Below are 17723 nucleotides of genomic sequence, written 5' to 3'. Positions count from 1 at the left end.
TTGCTCCCAAAGATTTAAAGGCAAAATCGTAGTCACAGATAAGTTACAATCTAGGGGAAACTAAAAGATTTAAAAAGATTATTCTCCAGGTAACCTCTATTATCATCACAATGAAGGTTTCAGATGTCTGTGGTGGGACCTGCCTGCAATACTAGGTGGAGGCAAGAGCATGCTCACAAGCTGAGGCCAGCCTGGTCTACATAGTGAGTTCAAAGTGTTTTTCAGTGAGATCCTACATTTAAAAAAAAAAAAGCAAAGCGAAGTGGGGGTAGGGGTGGATTTGGGGGAAGCAAAAAGAATCCACCACAGTGTTCAGCATTAGGATCCAGCGGTAACACACGCAGGGTCCTTCAGGTGATCTGAGCAGCAGGCAGCAGTTTCCTTCCCCACGGAACTCGGTTACCGAGGGGATACTGAACTACTGCATTGTGCCCCCTTTCTGGTGCTTCCAGTCTTCCATACAAGAGTGGAAAAGACCACTGTTCCTAAATATGAAAGCTGTCACCATCATTTATAGTAGCACTGCTAAAGCAGAGAACAGTGAATCCAGTGGAGGGGTGATGTACAACAGGCAGAAAGCCAAAGTAATGGGACTTAAGACAGACACACACACCCTCTACATTCACTGTTCTATACCCGTGGAAGCTAAGGCAAGCAATATAATTAAAGCCAATGGCATTAACTACACAGCATTCTTGGGTACGCATGCACACATATAACACACACATATACAGACATGAATGTGTGTACTTTTGACGTCTGTTTAAAACAATGCATATTCATTATATGCTAACTCATAAGGAATGCCTGAGATCCCCCTACTCCACCATAAATAACTAGAAACAGGTTTGTTCTTTATCTCCATACAGAAAAATACTATACATAGGTTGGTGAGCCTGCACATAAATGCACCACACAAATCTCTCCCAAAATACCATAGTTCACTGGAAGGGAAAATTAAAGGCTACAGGCATGACAGAGTGAAAAATCAGGAGAGGAAAGCAAAGGGAGAAAGTCAGTCACTGTGCAACACTAAGATGACTTAGTCACAGGGCTTAGAATGAACACTTGGATCTTCCCAGAGTAGAGAGTTTCTGTCCCTGAAGCAAGAGAACACTGGATTCTAGACTTAATTAATTTGGAATGGTTAATGTATACAAACAGAATCCCTGAGACAAGGGCAAAGGCACCACAGGTCCACAGAGAGCCACACAGAAGGCTCATACAGATCTGTAGCCACACTCGTGCTTCTGAGGCATTCCAAGTTGTACATTCTAATGCCCAGCTTTTCAGGACCAGCAGTCCTTTTGGAAACATTCTCATGCATGGTGTGTTCTGTGGTTTTCATAAATCTTCCAGTTCAATCCTCAATATAAAACGAATACACTCCAAACTCGTAGTCTATATAAGTGGAAACAGTATTTTCATGTAGATTTTAAAGTTGCAGAATGGCTACAGTTTCCAGATTTTCACTAACAAGGTATGTAACCTCAACAGGAAACAGTGCACAGCGGCATGGTTCTAGTTCTCACACGACTCCCCAACTAAGGCACTGAGGATTAGTGTGGAGGAGCCTAGACTGCAGCCTACAGCTGCGAAACCTTCAAACTAACTCAGTGGTTCCCATGAGTACGCTAAGGGAAAGAAGGAAAGGGTGTTCTTTCCCAACACTACACAGTAGTTTCAGTCTGAGATCTCCTGGGCTTCTCTTGAAAGGAGGAGCACGGAGTGGGCAGTGCGGAAGGACTGCGGCAGAGTCGGCACCATGTGCCAGGCCTGGGTAAGGCTGCCAGCAGCTGTTTGCCCGCCCGCCCGCCCGCCCGCCCTCCATGGGAGTTTCTACTTCAGGATGCGTGGCACCTCAGGCTATACAAGTCCTTGGCAGGGTCTGTGTGCTACTGGACATTTATTTAGCAGCACCAGTGGCCTCTACCCATTCTGTGTTAAAACCTGATACCTAAAATTGTCTCTATAGACACTGCCAAGCAGTCCTTGCTGGAGGAGGGAAGGGAGAGGAAAAGGAAGGGAGCTAGAGAGAGCTGCCACCGAAAGAAGCCATTACAACACACAGAAGGATCTAAGAGGGAAAATTAATTTCTCAACTTACAACTCTTTTCTAATTAGAAAAGTAAAGCTCTAAAAAGTGCTCTCTTAAAACCATAGAACTAAGGCCAAAATTCTTGTCTTTTTTTTTTTTTTTTTTTTTTTTGGTTCTTTTTTTTGGAGCTGGGGACTGAACCCAGGGCCTTGCGCTTCCTAGGCAAGCGCTCTACCACTGAGCTAAATCCCCAACCCCCCAAAATTCTTGTCTTAGTGGTTCCCAAAATGGGTCAGTCTGTGGGACGTGTCAAGCCTAAAAGCTATGGACTATCCCATAGCTTCATTCCCTCCCGTGGACACTTTTAGAGATAGAAATTCACATGAAATAATAAAAACTTTTAAAAAATAAGAACCAGATACTTAGAATTTTTAAAGAAAACATGTATTAGTAAGGAACACTTTTTTTTTTTCCGCCATTTTATTGTGGTTGAAAAATTGGGGATTTCCTTGAGCTGTGTGTGGTGGTACATGCCTTTAATCCCAGCATTTAGGAAACAGGCAGACAGATCTCTGACTTTGGTTTCCGGGACAACCAGAGCTGTTGTCCAGAGAAATACCGTCTCAAAACAAAAAAACAAACAAAAAGAAAAGAAAAATTGGGGATTTCTAATTCAAATATTTTATTGGGGGCATTATTGACTAATTAAGCAAATAAACCCCTCTTTAAAACACTCCTGCATAGGGAGGGAGCTAGAGAGCTTTTTGGAGACTGTAAGTTTCCCTAGGCTGTGCCTTTCCAATGAACCCTAATATTTCACATGAGAAGGGTGACCTGAACCAGTGTGACCTTCTGCAATAATGAGGTCATCACCTAGAGAAAACACACCTTTGCCATTATCACAAAGGAGTCGCAGCTGAAGGATGACCTAAGCCCTGGTTCTGGCCTTGCCCACTACTAACTAGAGACAAACAGGCACCATACTGCTTTGAAGAAACAGAAACTGGAATTGGCATCAGGCTCATGCTGTCACTGCATGCCACCATTACTCCACCATAGAGCACACAGCACAAAACGGCATGGCATATCCTATACAGTAAGCCGGGCAGGAAACATGGATCTTAGGCCTGCTCAACTACTAACACATAGCCCAGGAAGTCACCATTTAGGTGAAAGGTATAAGAACATGAGTTAATGATCTAAGTAAAAAATGCCAGCCAATTCCCTTCAACTCCTCATATGGTTGATGGCTTAAAGACATCACCCACTCTATAAAGAGCAGTGGGTACCATGTTTTGAAACAGACTCTAATGCGGCACAATCTATCACTGAGCTCTCTATGATCTGGTACTTCTGCAGATAGACAGCTCTCCCGTGTGGGACTGAGATTAAATGTTGAAGTTTTCATAGGGCTCTGATTGACTGACAGCAGTCTAAGTCTAATCTGTAACATTTTCACACTAGGAAACATTTACTCATTGGCTTCTCTTTCCTTTTGCTAGAGGAACCTTGTACCTCCAGTAAATCACAGGCTATTCCATTGACTTTAAAAGCCCTCACCCGTATGTAGAAAGGAACAAATAATTTTCTAAGTCAGAATCGTTAGTCAGAGAAAGCAAAAGGCCACCTTAAAATAATGCATAGCAACTGGTAAAATAAATACATAATGAAATGGTAAAATAAAAATCAGAAATAAATTCTCAAAATATCTCTTGATTCTGATCCCCTACAAAACTTGATTTGAAACTTTGTTTACGTACCATTTACCATCTAAGGGAATCAAATACATAAAATATAAAGCGGACAGAAATGGAAGAACTGACTCTGGGCTAGCTGGTGGTGCACACCTTTAATCCCAGCACTCAGAAGACGAGGGCAGGCAGACTTCTGTGAGTTCAAGGCCAGCCTGGTCTAGAAAGTAAATTCCAGGACAGCCAAGGCTCTACAGAGAAGTCCTGTATAAGGACAAGGACAGACAGACTAATACACACACATACACGCACAGTTAGGATGGGAATGGAAAAGTCTTGTGGAATTCCCCAAGTCCTAAAGCACTCTATTAAATGCTTGCCATGATTTTTCTAAGACTTCTTATTTAAAAAAAGAAGAAATGCAAGGCATAACAAAGACAGCTGAAGCTACACACAGAGTAACAGAAGCAAGAAAACAAGTGGAAAAACCAAGATATAAGTGAAGAATCGACAGTAACTGCTCATTTCCAACCTGTGGTGGCTGTGTGGTGCTGAAACGGTACTCTCCTTGTTTGTCTCGACTGAACACAACTTTCCAAAGGACCGTGTCAAGGAAGAAGCTCTGAGAGACATTCCAGTGAGTTAAGAATTAAACGTAAACACACACATTTGATAACATTCACACAATGCTACATCGTTAACAAGGATTTGCTCTCCATATGGCAAACCTTAGTACATGCTACAAAAGGATAAATAACAGAGCTTTTATAGTAAATACAAATCATAAAATTCTTGATAAAAAGTCTAAACTTCCTGATCTCCAGTCTTTCCCTAACAATGTTGATGATTCAGAAAAAGAGTTATTTTCACTTAGTATCTAATATTAATTCCATCTACGGATATATTTACAAACATTTCATCAGTGCCCAATACAAATAATTCTTTAGTTAACAAGAATAAAAAAATAACATTTGAAAAGATGAATGTACACTGTAAGAAAGGGAGTGCTTATGATAGGTACAATTTTAGATGTGCTTTCTAGGACATCTAGAACAGAAAATGCAACCTATGGACCAACTTGAAATGATACATCCATTTCCCATTACATGCTCCCATCGTATGTCAATTTAAATCTAAGCCATCTTTTGTTGGGACAGCTGAGTTTCAGGATAATTTCTCAATCTTGAATTATTACTAAAATATATACAAACTTTCAAAAGCTTCCACTACACCTTTAGCCATCACAATTTTATCTGCCTTACCTGTTTCTAGCACGGGTTAAAGAGCAGCATCGAGAACTTACTCCTCTTTCTTCCTTAAGTGGTCCTCTACTCTCTCCTCACAGCACAGGCTCTGGGCACCGTCTGGATACCTGCTTCTTTTTCACCCCCCACTCATTCACAACTAGTGTTTGAATGCAACTCATCAAATCTTGATATAACTACAGAAAAGGTCAGAGCAGGAAGCTAAACGAATGTCCCTGAAATGAAATGTGAGTGTGGGCTTCTATATAATAGTTACCTGCTCTCCCAGCACTAAGTCACCCCAGAATCCCAAAGCTGAGTGCTTACCTCCACCGTGATAGACACGAAGGCATTGGTGAGGACAATGATAAGCATATATATGCGCCACTGGTATGGCACACACATAATCTAGAAGACAAAACACTTTGGTTAAAGTTCTCATCTTAATTGAGATTAGAGTATTACACCATAGAATCTAAAGCCAGGCACGGCAGCACAAGTACAGGAAATGTAGACACAGGAAGTTCATGAGTTTAGGCAATCCTCAGCTGACTAATCCTCAACAGACAAATCCAAGCTTGCTAAAATCCTATTATTTATATACATATGTATAAACAGCAAATTTATACACATACATAAATACAATACATGCATCTACAGACATGCAAGCAAAATACACATACAAAACAAAAATAAATCATTTTAAAAAATTATATACATGTATGTGTGTATGTATTATATATGTACGTTTTTCTTGTATTTTTTCTTAAAAGAAGAATGAGTTTGAATGAAGACCACGCAGGGGTAAACAATGCTTCCTGCAGAAGACATAAAATATATGATAATCTTAAGTGTCAGGTGTGGGGTATTTTCCTATAAATTACTGGTCAGGGAGGCCCTGGAGGCCCCTCCAACCAAAAGAGACTACAGCCATTGCTCATCCCAGCTAGAAGACTCAATTGCTGAAGATCAAAACTCTGACTACAGAAAGACACAAAGAAATCAAGCTGAAACTGATCTGGAAATTCCGCAGTAGACCTGGCACGCCACTGTGGTCTGAGACCTACCAAGCAAAGATTTATGTGTTAGTTAGTACACAAAGGTTTGGGGTAACCAACTACTCTTGACGAGATTTCAGGCTTGCTCTTTAGGACAGATCTCACTGCTGGTCCATGGCTGGGCTGGGTCACAATCCCTACTGTTGTTTTAATAAATGGATGTGAGCCTCCCAAACACGTCTGTTTCCACTGAGCAGGGCTGCTCTCAACCTTGGTCAGAGAAGCTTCTTTTGGCAGTGTCCAAAGCACTCAGTGCAGAGACTCTGCTTCCTGACTACAGACACACTGTGACCAACTGCCTCAAACTTCTACTCGCACGCATCACCCCACGACAGAAGATACCCCTCACAATGCACCACAGTAAGTCTTTTTTCTCTAAATGGCTCATCGGTATACATCCTACCATAGGAATGAGAAAAGTAACTAAAACAATATGAAAAACAAGCATTGCTCACAGAAAGAACAACTAATTGTTCCCTGAAAATATTGAGCATCTCAGAATAACTCTAATCCTAAGTGCTTTTCCTGGGTCCCAATAAGCCAATCTAAAATGTAAAAAGAAATACGCAAGAGACAACACTATCTTGATTATTCAACAAGAGGCTGCAGCAGAAGTCCTGCTCTGAAATACATAATGATTCTTTACAAAGACATCTTAAATAAAGGGAAATAAATACTGGAAAAAATAAAGGTAGTTTATTTAATCTTTCTTCGGTACCAAACATCCAAAATATTATTTAGCTGTTTACACTCCACATGATACTACAAAGTCCCTTGCTACCAATGTCTTATTGTTATCCCAGTTTCTATCAACCTTGACAAGTAATGAAGTGCTAAGCCTTACCTCCAGAAGCTGGTCAACAGAGGCAACTGGATGCAACATGATGAATAATATGAAAACATACAAAATAATCACAGATATAACAAAAAAATCTGGAAAAGAAAGCCAACAATTAGGCATTTCCCTTAAATTAAAAAGTGTCAAACATCAAGAAGCATACAATTACTTCAAATATACAATTTGGTTTGAATGCCTCTACTTAAAATGATGAAATATAAAAAGCATATACTGTTATTTCCTACAGTATAAGACATTTGCATAGCCTCCTCCTCCATATTTATTAGAGATTAACTCCATTCCCTTCAACCTTAAATGTATGCAGATAATGGTGGCATTCTGCTTTAATCTCAGCATTCCAGATGTGGACAGATCTGAGTTCCAGGCCAGCCAGTAATACACAGCAAGACCCTGATTATGTGGTTCCCTTGCCCTAATTTTATAATTACAAATGGAAACTTAATAATCTACTGCACAAAATACAACTAAAGTAATAAATATTAGTTATCTGAAAGTTATTCTAGTAGTTAAAAAAATGCTGGTTGGAACTAAAAAAAAAAAAAAAGATAAAACGGGGAGAATAAAAACTAAAAGAAATAATCACATGCAGGTGATTTCCTCTGGAAAACAGAGGTAGGAAGACTAAGTCTGAGGTCAGCCTGATCTGCAAGAGATCTCAGGAAAAGAATGAATCAGAAAGGATAGGTGGGTGGGTGGGTGGAGTTTGAGTTCAATAAAGAAATAACCCATGTTAGATACTTTTCAGATCTTATTGAATTTAATAATTTATCTTTAGCTAAGGAATTTGTTATATTTACCTAAACCTGTTTTTAAAAAGTTGCTGAGTCACCCCCAGACCTGACTTTTTAAATCTGCCAGGATTTCCCTAGGAGTGAATATCTATCCATGTGCATCTCTCATTAGCCCAGAGGTCAAGTCACTATGGCTGGGAATGCCTGGCAGTTAAGAGCACTGCTGCTCTTCTGGAAGATGTAAGTTCTGTTCCCATCACCCATATCTGGTAGCTGACAACCACTTTTAACTCCAGCTCCAGAGAGAGAACCTAATGCCCTTTTCTGGCCTCTGCGAACACTGAAACACAGAGGCAGAGAGAGAGAAAAAGACATACATAAATAAAAGTAACTATTAAGTAGTACTCAAAAAAGGTAGATGTTGTGTACCTTTATATAAGCACACAAGAACCTTTTGCAAATAAAGAATGGAAAAATCTAGTATGCAGTTGAGAGAGGTAGGAACGTCTATTAGGCTGCGCTCAGCTCCTGGGTCCTCTTGGTACTGTGAGTGAGTGAGCTCTTAGCAGTCCTACAGACAAGTGTCAGAGCAGGTTACATGTTGCTAGTGACTACAGGTCTGGGCAAAGTGATTAAGTTAAAATTTTTGAGTCATGGGTTGGGGATTTAGCTCAGTGGTAGAGCTCTTGCCCAGTAAGCGCAAGGCCCTGGGTTCGGTCCCCAGCTCCGAAAAAAAAAGAAAAAAAAATTTTTTTTGAGTCATAAGTCAAATCATTTTGCCTAATGGAGAAATATTGTTACAATGAAGTTATTTTGAAAAAGTAGATCCTCTGAGATACATGAAATAATGTAAAATAAAGAGCAGGCATGGTAATTCCAACACTTAGGAGGTGGGGGAAGGAGGATCAAAAATTAAAGGATTGCCTTGAAATCCTGCAAAAGTGACCTATGGTGACCTTGTTGGAAACAAAATGTAAAATAAGCTATTCTGATGGCACATGTCTACAATCCCAATATTTGGGAGACTGAGACAGGAATATCACCAGTTCAAGGCCAGAAAGAGACAGTGGAATGTCTGCAAAAGTGAGGGTTAACTATCTATCTGTCACTGTGTTCCAGTCCTTTCAATAGAAAAGGGTTTCTTGACTATTGCCTTCAGATAGCAAAATAACACAGAAAGCAAGCACACTTCTCTTGCTTTCTTCCTCTTGATGTCTCTTTCTTAAACAGTAATCTCTACCGTGTAACTCAGCTATCTAACCCTTTTTCCTTTACGCAGTTATCAACAATATTTTTTAAGTCTAAGTTATCTGAAGCATTCCTAAAACAAAGCACTAAAACTAAACAAAAAAAATATAGACAGCCTAAATTTAGTGATAACATCTTCAGAGGCAAAGACAGGAGTTGGATTTTACAAACAAACAAAAAACCCCATAAGGATGACCAAAAAACCCGATCAGTTTCTGTGACAAAACTGAAAACTACCAGGTATAGTGCTAACAACTTCAAAACCACAACTTGGGAGATAGACGGATCAGAAGGTCAATGTCAATACCCCCTCAGTTACATAAGACCCTGCCTCAAAAAGAAGTTAAGCCTAGTGAAAAATGACAGTTGAAATTTAAGTGTGAACCATCAATCATACTTGAAATGGAAGCACAGCCAAACACAATTATGCATGTGTAACAACAAAGTTTGAAAACTGTAGCTACACTAATAGATTTTCTAGAAAGACTGCCTCCACACCTAAGACCAATATTAATAACAGCACTAACAAAATCTCAAATTATATGTAATGCATTACATTGATTAGATTTAAAGAGCAATTGAATAGCCCTAACAAAGAACTGTTCCAAGAATTTCACTGGCAATGTACATTACTAACAAGAAAACAAGGGGTAAAAACTAGCAGAGTACATATTTGGCCGACTATACTGGTTCCTCTATACCTTCTGCAAGCACAAAGCTTACAGGAAAAAAAAAGTGCTATTTCTGCCAAAATATTTTAGTACACTTAAAAGAAATCAGTGTCACTGTCAACAATAAAATGCTTACTCAATTGAAAACATGAGGAGATAAATTTGAAGTCTTCTAATAATGTAAAGGATGCACTTTTAAAATAAGTAGCTTAAAACCAATTAAGGTGGTGGTGGGGGAGCACTTTTAAACCCAGGTCTGACAAAAAAACAAACCTGGGTATGGCTCTGTGGTAGAGCACTTGCCTGGAAAGGTTTACGCTCCAAAGTTCACCCCTACTGTCCCTGCTTGAAGTGACCTCACTCACTCACAACAATATATATTCTTTTTTATTTTTTAAACAATATATATTCCAGGATCACTACAGTTCTTCTAATACGATATGAATCTGAGGGCCAGGTTTCTTCCCAACTATAAAGAAAAAACAAAATAGAGGAAAAAAATGAAAGGAAAACCACTGTTTCTGGACACAGCACACTACACCTTCAATCTCAGAATTCAGGAGCCTGAGGCAGGAGGGAATTACAAGTATGGGATCTGCTGAGGTGAAGGCATTTGCTGCACACGCCTGCTGGCCTGAGTCTACTCTGACTCTTACGTAAAAGATGGAAGAGAGCGGACTCTGAAAAGTGTCCTCTGTCCTCCACACAGAGGATTAATAAAAGAAATTTAAGTAAGGAAGGGCTGGGGATGCAAGTGTTACCCAGAGAAGGGTTCCTAGTGTTGTGTAAAGTGTGGTAGCAAACATCTGCAATCCTAGGACTCAATTGTGGAGGAATGGGGATCAGAAGCTCCGAGGAAGCTCAGTCACACAGCCTAGCCTATACAAGCTGCACTAAAGTGAAGAGACTTGGGGATATAATTCAATGATATGTACCTAGCTTGTGGCAGTTAACTCCCCAGGGTTTCAGCCTTAATATTGCCTCCACTTGCTCCCTCTAAAGAGGTTCACTATTTAGTATGTTAACATTACTTATAAAGTGTTCTAAGTAGCACAGCATGCTTCTAGTAGATCTCCATAACAGCTATTAGTGCAGTTACACAGTAACATGAAGGCTAATAAGAACTATTACAGAAAAATTATCAGTAAAAACAAATTTCAATGTTACCTGTTCACATATACATGCACAAGGTCAAACAAGGGCAGTGCATGTGGAAATGCTCCTCAAATCCATAATGAGAATGAGATTCCAATGATTATCATTTATATGATACCCAAAATCTAGTCCTGGCATTTTAACTGAACAATGACATCTCTTCACAGCTACACATAAACACTTGTCATTTGCTCCACGATACTGCAAAAGTCGTATCAACTAATGTTTTCAATTTTTAAAAGTATTATTATTATGTGTCATTCGACACACACACACCATGGACATTTGTGGAAGTCACACATCTGTGTGTAACTGAGTCTCTTTTTGCACTCATATCTTCTAAGAACTGGACTCAGGTTAAGCTTTTATGGCAGGACAGGTGTTCCTTTGAAGCCATTTCATTGTTCCCATTTTTCTTTTCTTTTCTTTTCTTTTTTTTTTTTTGGTTCTTTTTTTCGGAGCTGGGGACCGAACCCAGGGCCTTGCGCTTCCTAGGTAAGCGCTCTACCACTGAGCTAAATCCCCAGCCCCCGTTTTTATTTTCAAAAGCTAGCAACTTACATGTCTAACCAAGTTTTGTCTATAAAGCCAAAAATTTGGAAATTTATGTTGAAACCCACAGAGAGACACAGACCTCTAATCTGTTGGCCACTTCTGCAATAGGAAGCAAAAGTGACTGATATTGGAAATTGCACAGACTCTGACCTTGACAACAGTGTAAGGAACAAGGCCCCTGAAGGTGAAGCCCACTCTGGAGGAAAGCACACTCCCTGCTTCCCCCAGAGCCTCCTACAGGTCCCTGCTCTGCTTCCAATCCGAACTCTCTGTACTCACTCAAAGAAAGGGCCCAAAGTAACAGGATATGAAAACCAGAGTCATTAAAACTTAGGAGTGAGAATGCTCATGAAAGTGAAAACAAGACAGTAAACATTCAAAGCATCAAAAACCTGCCTCTCCATGAAGGAATTGATTCCCTTTTTAAAGTTTTATTTTTGATACAGGGTCTGGCTATGTATGCAGCTAAGTAGGATTGCTGGCATGTTGCCAAGACCAGGTTTCTTCTCCGTAATGTTGTAAAGGAAGAGAAAGGTAGAAATCATGATGTCACACTTACAATTCTTGTAGCAAGGCTGCCTGAATGGTTTTCCTTTTGAAAAGGCAACTGCCACTGTGAGGTACTGAAAACTGGAGATAAAAAACACTGTGGTATTCTCATAATTTTGTATTTTACAGGAATCAAGTTCAGTCCCGTTGTATAAGTGTGACGAGTTCCAACATGCGCTTCTTGTTGTATTGCAAACCCTGGAACACACAAAGACCCCATTAAGGACACAGCAGTGTCTTCCCAAGGGGCCAATGTTATTTTAGATGCCTTAAATCACTACGAGACAAGGAAAAGGTAAGACAATAGCAACACAGAGGGCGTGCAGGCTTTTCTTCACCCTTTAGCTACATATTATTATCAGTTAAAATTATAATCAAATAATTTTTAAACATATTTGGGATTTTAGCAGTGAATGTAAGCAGACCACAAGTCTGTCTTTAGCTCTACCCCATGATAACTGGGGATACACCATCCTATTTAATATGTGTGGCTGTACTGTTTTACCTAGGGCTCAGACTTCTCTGGAGTTACAAGCTAACCTTCAATGCTTTCTACCCAGGGTTTGCCCTCATTTTCTGAGTGTGCAGTACTGTCAGGCACGCGCAGTTAGGAATGTCACTGCAAAAAACAGATAAATGTTAACTCTCTATAAATGGACTCTGAAAAGATTCAAGACCATTTTGTCCATTCCCTTTCATGGGCAATGCCTACATACATTTAAGCAAACAATGGGTTGGTGTTTTTTTTGTTTTGCTTTCATTTCCTAAAAATGTTAATGATCTCAATCAATCAAATTAAAATATTCACAACTGAAGAGTTGACAAAATTATCCACACTAAATAATTCAGAGTTTGTGAATAGTAGAACACTTCATAAATACCTAATATTCTTTTCAGGATGTTTTTAAATAATATTTAAAATTAAATAAAAGTGTTTCTTCAACCTGGAAATAGAAAACCTGGAAGCACTATATTATGCCTCCTGGACCCTGATGGCTAATTTTTCTCATTTTACAGGTAAGCAGGTCTCAGAAGCAAATTCATGTTCCATCTAGGTAATAAGTTGCACTTTGCCTAGACACTTTCTGCTATGATCCTATATGGTCCCCTCTAACGTTTATGCTCAAATTTAATGCCACTGAGATGCTAAGAGACTGGGTGAGAACTTTAAAGGGTGATTGAGCTCTGCCCCCATGAGTAGATGGATCCCTTTTCTTTATAACTTGGCTGTGGTACTGATGAACAGAAAATTATTCAACAACTATTCCCTAAAGACAAAAGTTAACATGACGAAAAGTCAAAATTATTAAGGTGTTTTAAAAAGCTGCATGTAATTTCTATACACAGTTTCAGGCTCATCTTTTCTAGTCACCTCATACAGTTTTTACGATGGATTGACCAACTCACTCTGAATACGGATCACACTCTTTATACTGCTTGACCCAGAAGAAGCCCAGCGACTGAAATCCAACGGAGATCACAATCTGAGATAAGACAGAGAAGAGGAGCGCCCCGGATATAAGGCCTGAAGGTGGTCTCTGTGCCACAAGCTCTTTCCAGGCAGGGTTTAAACTCACTGTAAAAGGACAACAAAGAAAAAAACATGTGTCTACATTTCTCACCAAGAAAGACATACTTAAATAAACTTGGAAATGAGACTTTTAAAATTCTGGTTTTGTCTTTTAAGTATTTAAAAGTTTCTAAATACTGACACCGGATGTCATACACATTTAAATAATCCACAAAAGTAAATGATTTATTTTAATTTCAAAAATGCCTTTAGAAACTTTTACCTTTCCATGGAAACTCATGGAAAATCCCAGTACCAGTAAAAATATAAACCAAGAGCCAATGTGTGGTAGAGGTGCACACTTGTAATCCCAGCACTCTAGGGAGGCTCAGGCAGGAGGATCACAAGTGCAAGGCTCTTCTGAGATATACAAGCAAAACCATGTAATGTTATATCATAACAGAATAACATAAAAACAAAAGAAAAAACCCTACCTATATGATATACTAGCAATGTCTGAATCTATATGAATACAACAGTAACATAAAGGAAAATTAGTCCAACTGATAACACATGGGATCTACTGTTTTCCACTATAAATTTCTATTATCTTTTGATAATAACCTCAAATGTTACAATGACACTATCAAAATTTTGCTTACTCATTAACTAGTCTTTATCATCTACTAAGCCATTTTTTAATTCAGTAATTCTCATCGGAGGTAATTTTAGCACCCCTAGGAAAGATCTGGCAAGGGCTATTTCAAGTAGTTGGAATTTGACAATATTGAAGACATGCAGTAACAATGGATCAGCTGTGTGCCTTACAATGCACAGGACAGCTCTCCACATAGAATTACCTTCCTAAAGTATAACTAAGAAGGCCTGGATCTCTTCCTGCTCAAATCTTAGTCCTCATTTCAACTAGCAAGTTCCTTCAAGTATACTTCAAGTTACTTATTTCCCAGATATTTATTTCTAGTGCAGAGAGATTTGTGAGTCCCTGTTAATTTAACAAGCCACATGCCTATTACTTATCATGGTATTAATACCAACACTAGTAAAAACTAACATCTTGTGTATGCATACATGATGGATATACAAGGGCACAGCATTAGCACTGTATTATCCCTTAAGAAATTCATAGCCTGAGTCTGAAGGCATGCAGCATCATCGCCTGGCCAACATGTCTGTTTCACACCCATGCCTTGCATTAATTAATACACCTTTTATTAATACACCTTTTATTAATACACCTCTGTAGGATAACTTGACATCAGGGATGGTGAATAGTGAGACCTTCAGCAGTTCCTTCATTGTTCAGAATTGTTTTGGCTATCCTGGGTCTTCTGTTTTCCCACATAAAGGACAAAATTGTCCTTTCAAGATCTGCAAAGAATTGTTTGCCAAGCAGGGTGGTGGTAGCACTTAAGAGGCAGAGGCAGGCAGATCTCTGAGTTCAAGGCCAGCCTGATTTACAGAGTGAGTTACAAGACTGCCAGGGTTATAGAGAAACCCTGTTTTTAAAAAAAAAAAAAAAAAAAAAAAAGTTGGGCTGGTGAGATGGCTCAGCGGTTAAGAGCACCCGACTGCTCTTCCAGAGTTCATGAGTTCAATTCCCAGCAACCACATGGTGGCTCACAACCATCTGTAATGAGATCCGATGCCCTCTTCTGGTGTGTGAAGACAGCTACAGTGTACTTATATATAATAAATAAATAAATCTTTAAAAAAAAAAAAAAAGTTGGCATTTTGATATACCAAAGGATGCTCCATCCTACCACAACGACACTTCCTCAATTATGTTCACTGTAGCTTTATCCACAACAGTCAGAAACTGGGAACAATCTAGATGTCCCTCAACTGAGTAGTTAAAAGAAAATGTGGCACCTTTGCACAATGGTATATTAGTGGTTTTAAAAAAATGACATGAAATTTTCAGGCAAATGGATAGAACTAGAAAGAAACCATCCTGGGTGATAAAACATAGACCCAGAAAGACAAATAAGGTTCATTTATAAGTAGGTAACAGTTGTTAAGTAACTAATAATCCAGTCTCAGAGAGGTTAGGTAAAGAAGGCGGCTGAGGGGAAAGCACGGGTCTCCCTGGGAAGGAAGAAGAGTCTAAGGCTGGACTAGGGACTGTGGGAACAGGAAAGGAAGTGATCAGGATCAGTGATCTATTGAAAATAGATTCCCTTACGCCGGGAGGGCTATGGAGTAAGGGAATCTATTTTCATGAAAAAGAAAAATAACATCATTAGTTAAGAGTAAGATAATGCAGCAGGGATCAGAAACATAATGGTTGAAATTGGATACTCTCCTGATTTATTACTCAAGCAAGAAGGGTAAGGTAAGCAGTTAAATGTTTTATGCCCCCCCTCCCCCCCCGAGCTGGGGACCGAACCCAGGCCGTGCGCGCTCTACCACTGAGCTATCCCCAACCCTTTTATGGCTCTTTTGATGTAAATAAATCTACTCCAAAAGTTAGAGGGGAGAGAGGTAAAGAGACAGACAGACATTAGATAAAATGTGTGAGTCACTCTAGAAAACATATAGGGCAAAATATAAACCAGTAATAAAACATATACAGGAAAACTGGACCAATATAAGCTTATGTATAAAATGGTTGATGCAAATTTACCAAAATTTAAAACATATTCAAATGTTTGTGTACTTTGAAATAAAGAAAAAAAAAAAAAAAGCAAAATACTCACTTGTAAATACTACTACCAAAATGATTGCCAGATCAATGAAGAGAAACTGAAAGTCTCCCAGGTTACTCAAGATCTACAAAAGTAATCGGTAAAGTTTAAGAGGGTTTTCATAGCACCGTTACAGTCTTGTTTTTCCCCAAGAATGACACCTTCAAAATGGTATGTATTTGCTGGTTTTGTGTGTCAAGTTGACACAAGCTAGAATCAGAGAGGAAGGAGCCTCAGTCGAGGAAATGCCTATGTGACATCCAACTGTACAGCATTTTCTCAATTACTAATCGGCAAGGAAAAGGCCCAGTCTCTTGCAGATGGTGTCTGTCACACCTGGGTGGTGGGCTTGGATTCTATAAGAAGCACTCATTACTCCATGGCCTCTGCCATCACTTCAGCCTTGCTTGAGTTCCTAACCTGACTTCCTCCAGGGATGGACTATGATCTGAAAGTTTAAGCCAGATAAACCCTTCCTCCCTAACTTGCTTTTTGGTCACAGTGTTTCGTCACAGCAACAGAATCAGTATCAACAGAAGTTCAAAGTCAAATCTTAATATAAAAGGTTTGACTTTAAATTTGTCAAAAGTATTTTTAATTTTGGCAACAAGTTTTTACTGAAAACATTTAACATTCTAATACTCATTATTCTCAAGTGTCAGTGTTTCCTCATATTTTAAATCTTTCCTTCTGATACTTTTCTAAGTAATAAAATGCTCACAAAGAATGTTACAGTGTCAATTAGGAAATTACAGGGCAATCAAGTTAGAGGATAACCTATTGAAAATACTGCCTACATTCTTTTCCAATGTATTGTTTTACAACTGAAATGTCTCTGTCTTTTTTCTGTAGCAAAGTTAACTACACCTGTAACTGTAACACAGATGGCATATGTTTCTATCCATGCTAGGGCCTCAACCACATAATGATTTTGAGGCTGGTCTACAAACTTGAAATCCTGTCCAAAGCAAGCAAAGCCAATATGTACTATAAACAAAGAACAGCTCCCCGTGCCCAACAAGAAAACCAAACCAAACCAACCAAACAAAACCCAGCAGTTTTTCCACACAAAGCTGTAGCCATGAGTGCAGGCTTTAAGGAACATGTATCCCACATTTTAATATCTCTAGGTAATTTTACAAACGCTGCATACATTTCCTTTAGGTCATGTACTCAAAATCAAAGACACATGCTCACTACCTTTTTCATGCTTTACCACTAAGTACCTACGTCTGTGTGGTGTGGGTACTCACAGAATACAGGAGAGTAACACTGAAATATTGTATGATGCTGTATAACGCCATAAATTTAAACACACAGAAGGATGTCATTAAAGCAGCTCGGCCTTCCCTGTGAATAGAAATGTTTAATGTGATTAACAGCACCTTAGCTTGTCCATCTGAACACAACTCCATCTTGACAGACATTCACGTCTACAACGAAGCTCTCAGCTACCAAAAAATGTATATATCAATACAACTGGAAGAATGTCAATCTGTTGCTAGTGGGTCACATAGGTCCAGCCACTGCTAAACATTAAACAAGTGCTACTGCTCTCCACAGTAACTCATTCTACTATGCTAGAGCAAGACAGAACAAAACAGTAAACTCTGAGCCAGGAAGAGATCTTTGTACTCATAGCCACGGGGAGGCGGGGGACAGACAGGGGGATTGCACGTTCAAGGTTATCCAAGCTACAGAGTAAATTT

The 17723-nt window shown here is 39.2% G+C and overlaps 1 protein-coding gene across 5 annotated transcripts in view; it reads right to left on the bottom strand.

Annotated features, from left to right (window-relative positions):
- Atp13a3 (ATPase 13A3) overlaps positions 1 to 17723 on the bottom strand; it is a 73649-nt gene that overhangs the window by 5749 nt on the left and 50177 nt on the right. For 3 of the 5 annotated variants that reach the window (XM_087576863.1, XM_087576865.1, XM_087576864.1), the window contains 7 exons: positions 17268 to 17364; positions 16027 to 16099; positions 13207 to 13375; positions 11810 to 11997; positions 6876 to 6964; positions 5301 to 5381; positions 4262 to 4351 (listed from right to left, as the gene is read on the bottom strand). In XM_087576863.1, the coding sequence (XP_087432989.1) occupies positions 4262 to 4351; positions 5301 to 5381; positions 6876 to 6964; positions 11810 to 11997; positions 13207 to 13375; positions 16027 to 16099; positions 17268 to 17364 (787 nt within the window). 5 annotated transcript variants of the gene reach the window in all.

The sequence above is a fragment of the Rattus norvegicus genome, chromosome 11, assembly GCF_021556685.1.
Source record: "Rattus norvegicus strain SHRSP/BbbUtx chromosome 11, alternate assembly SHRSP_T2T, whole genome shotgun sequence".
NCBI classification, from domain to species: domain Eukaryota; kingdom Metazoa; phylum Chordata; class Mammalia; order Rodentia; family Muridae; genus Rattus; species Rattus norvegicus.
This window is presented reverse-complemented; position numbering and strand designations above follow the sequence as displayed.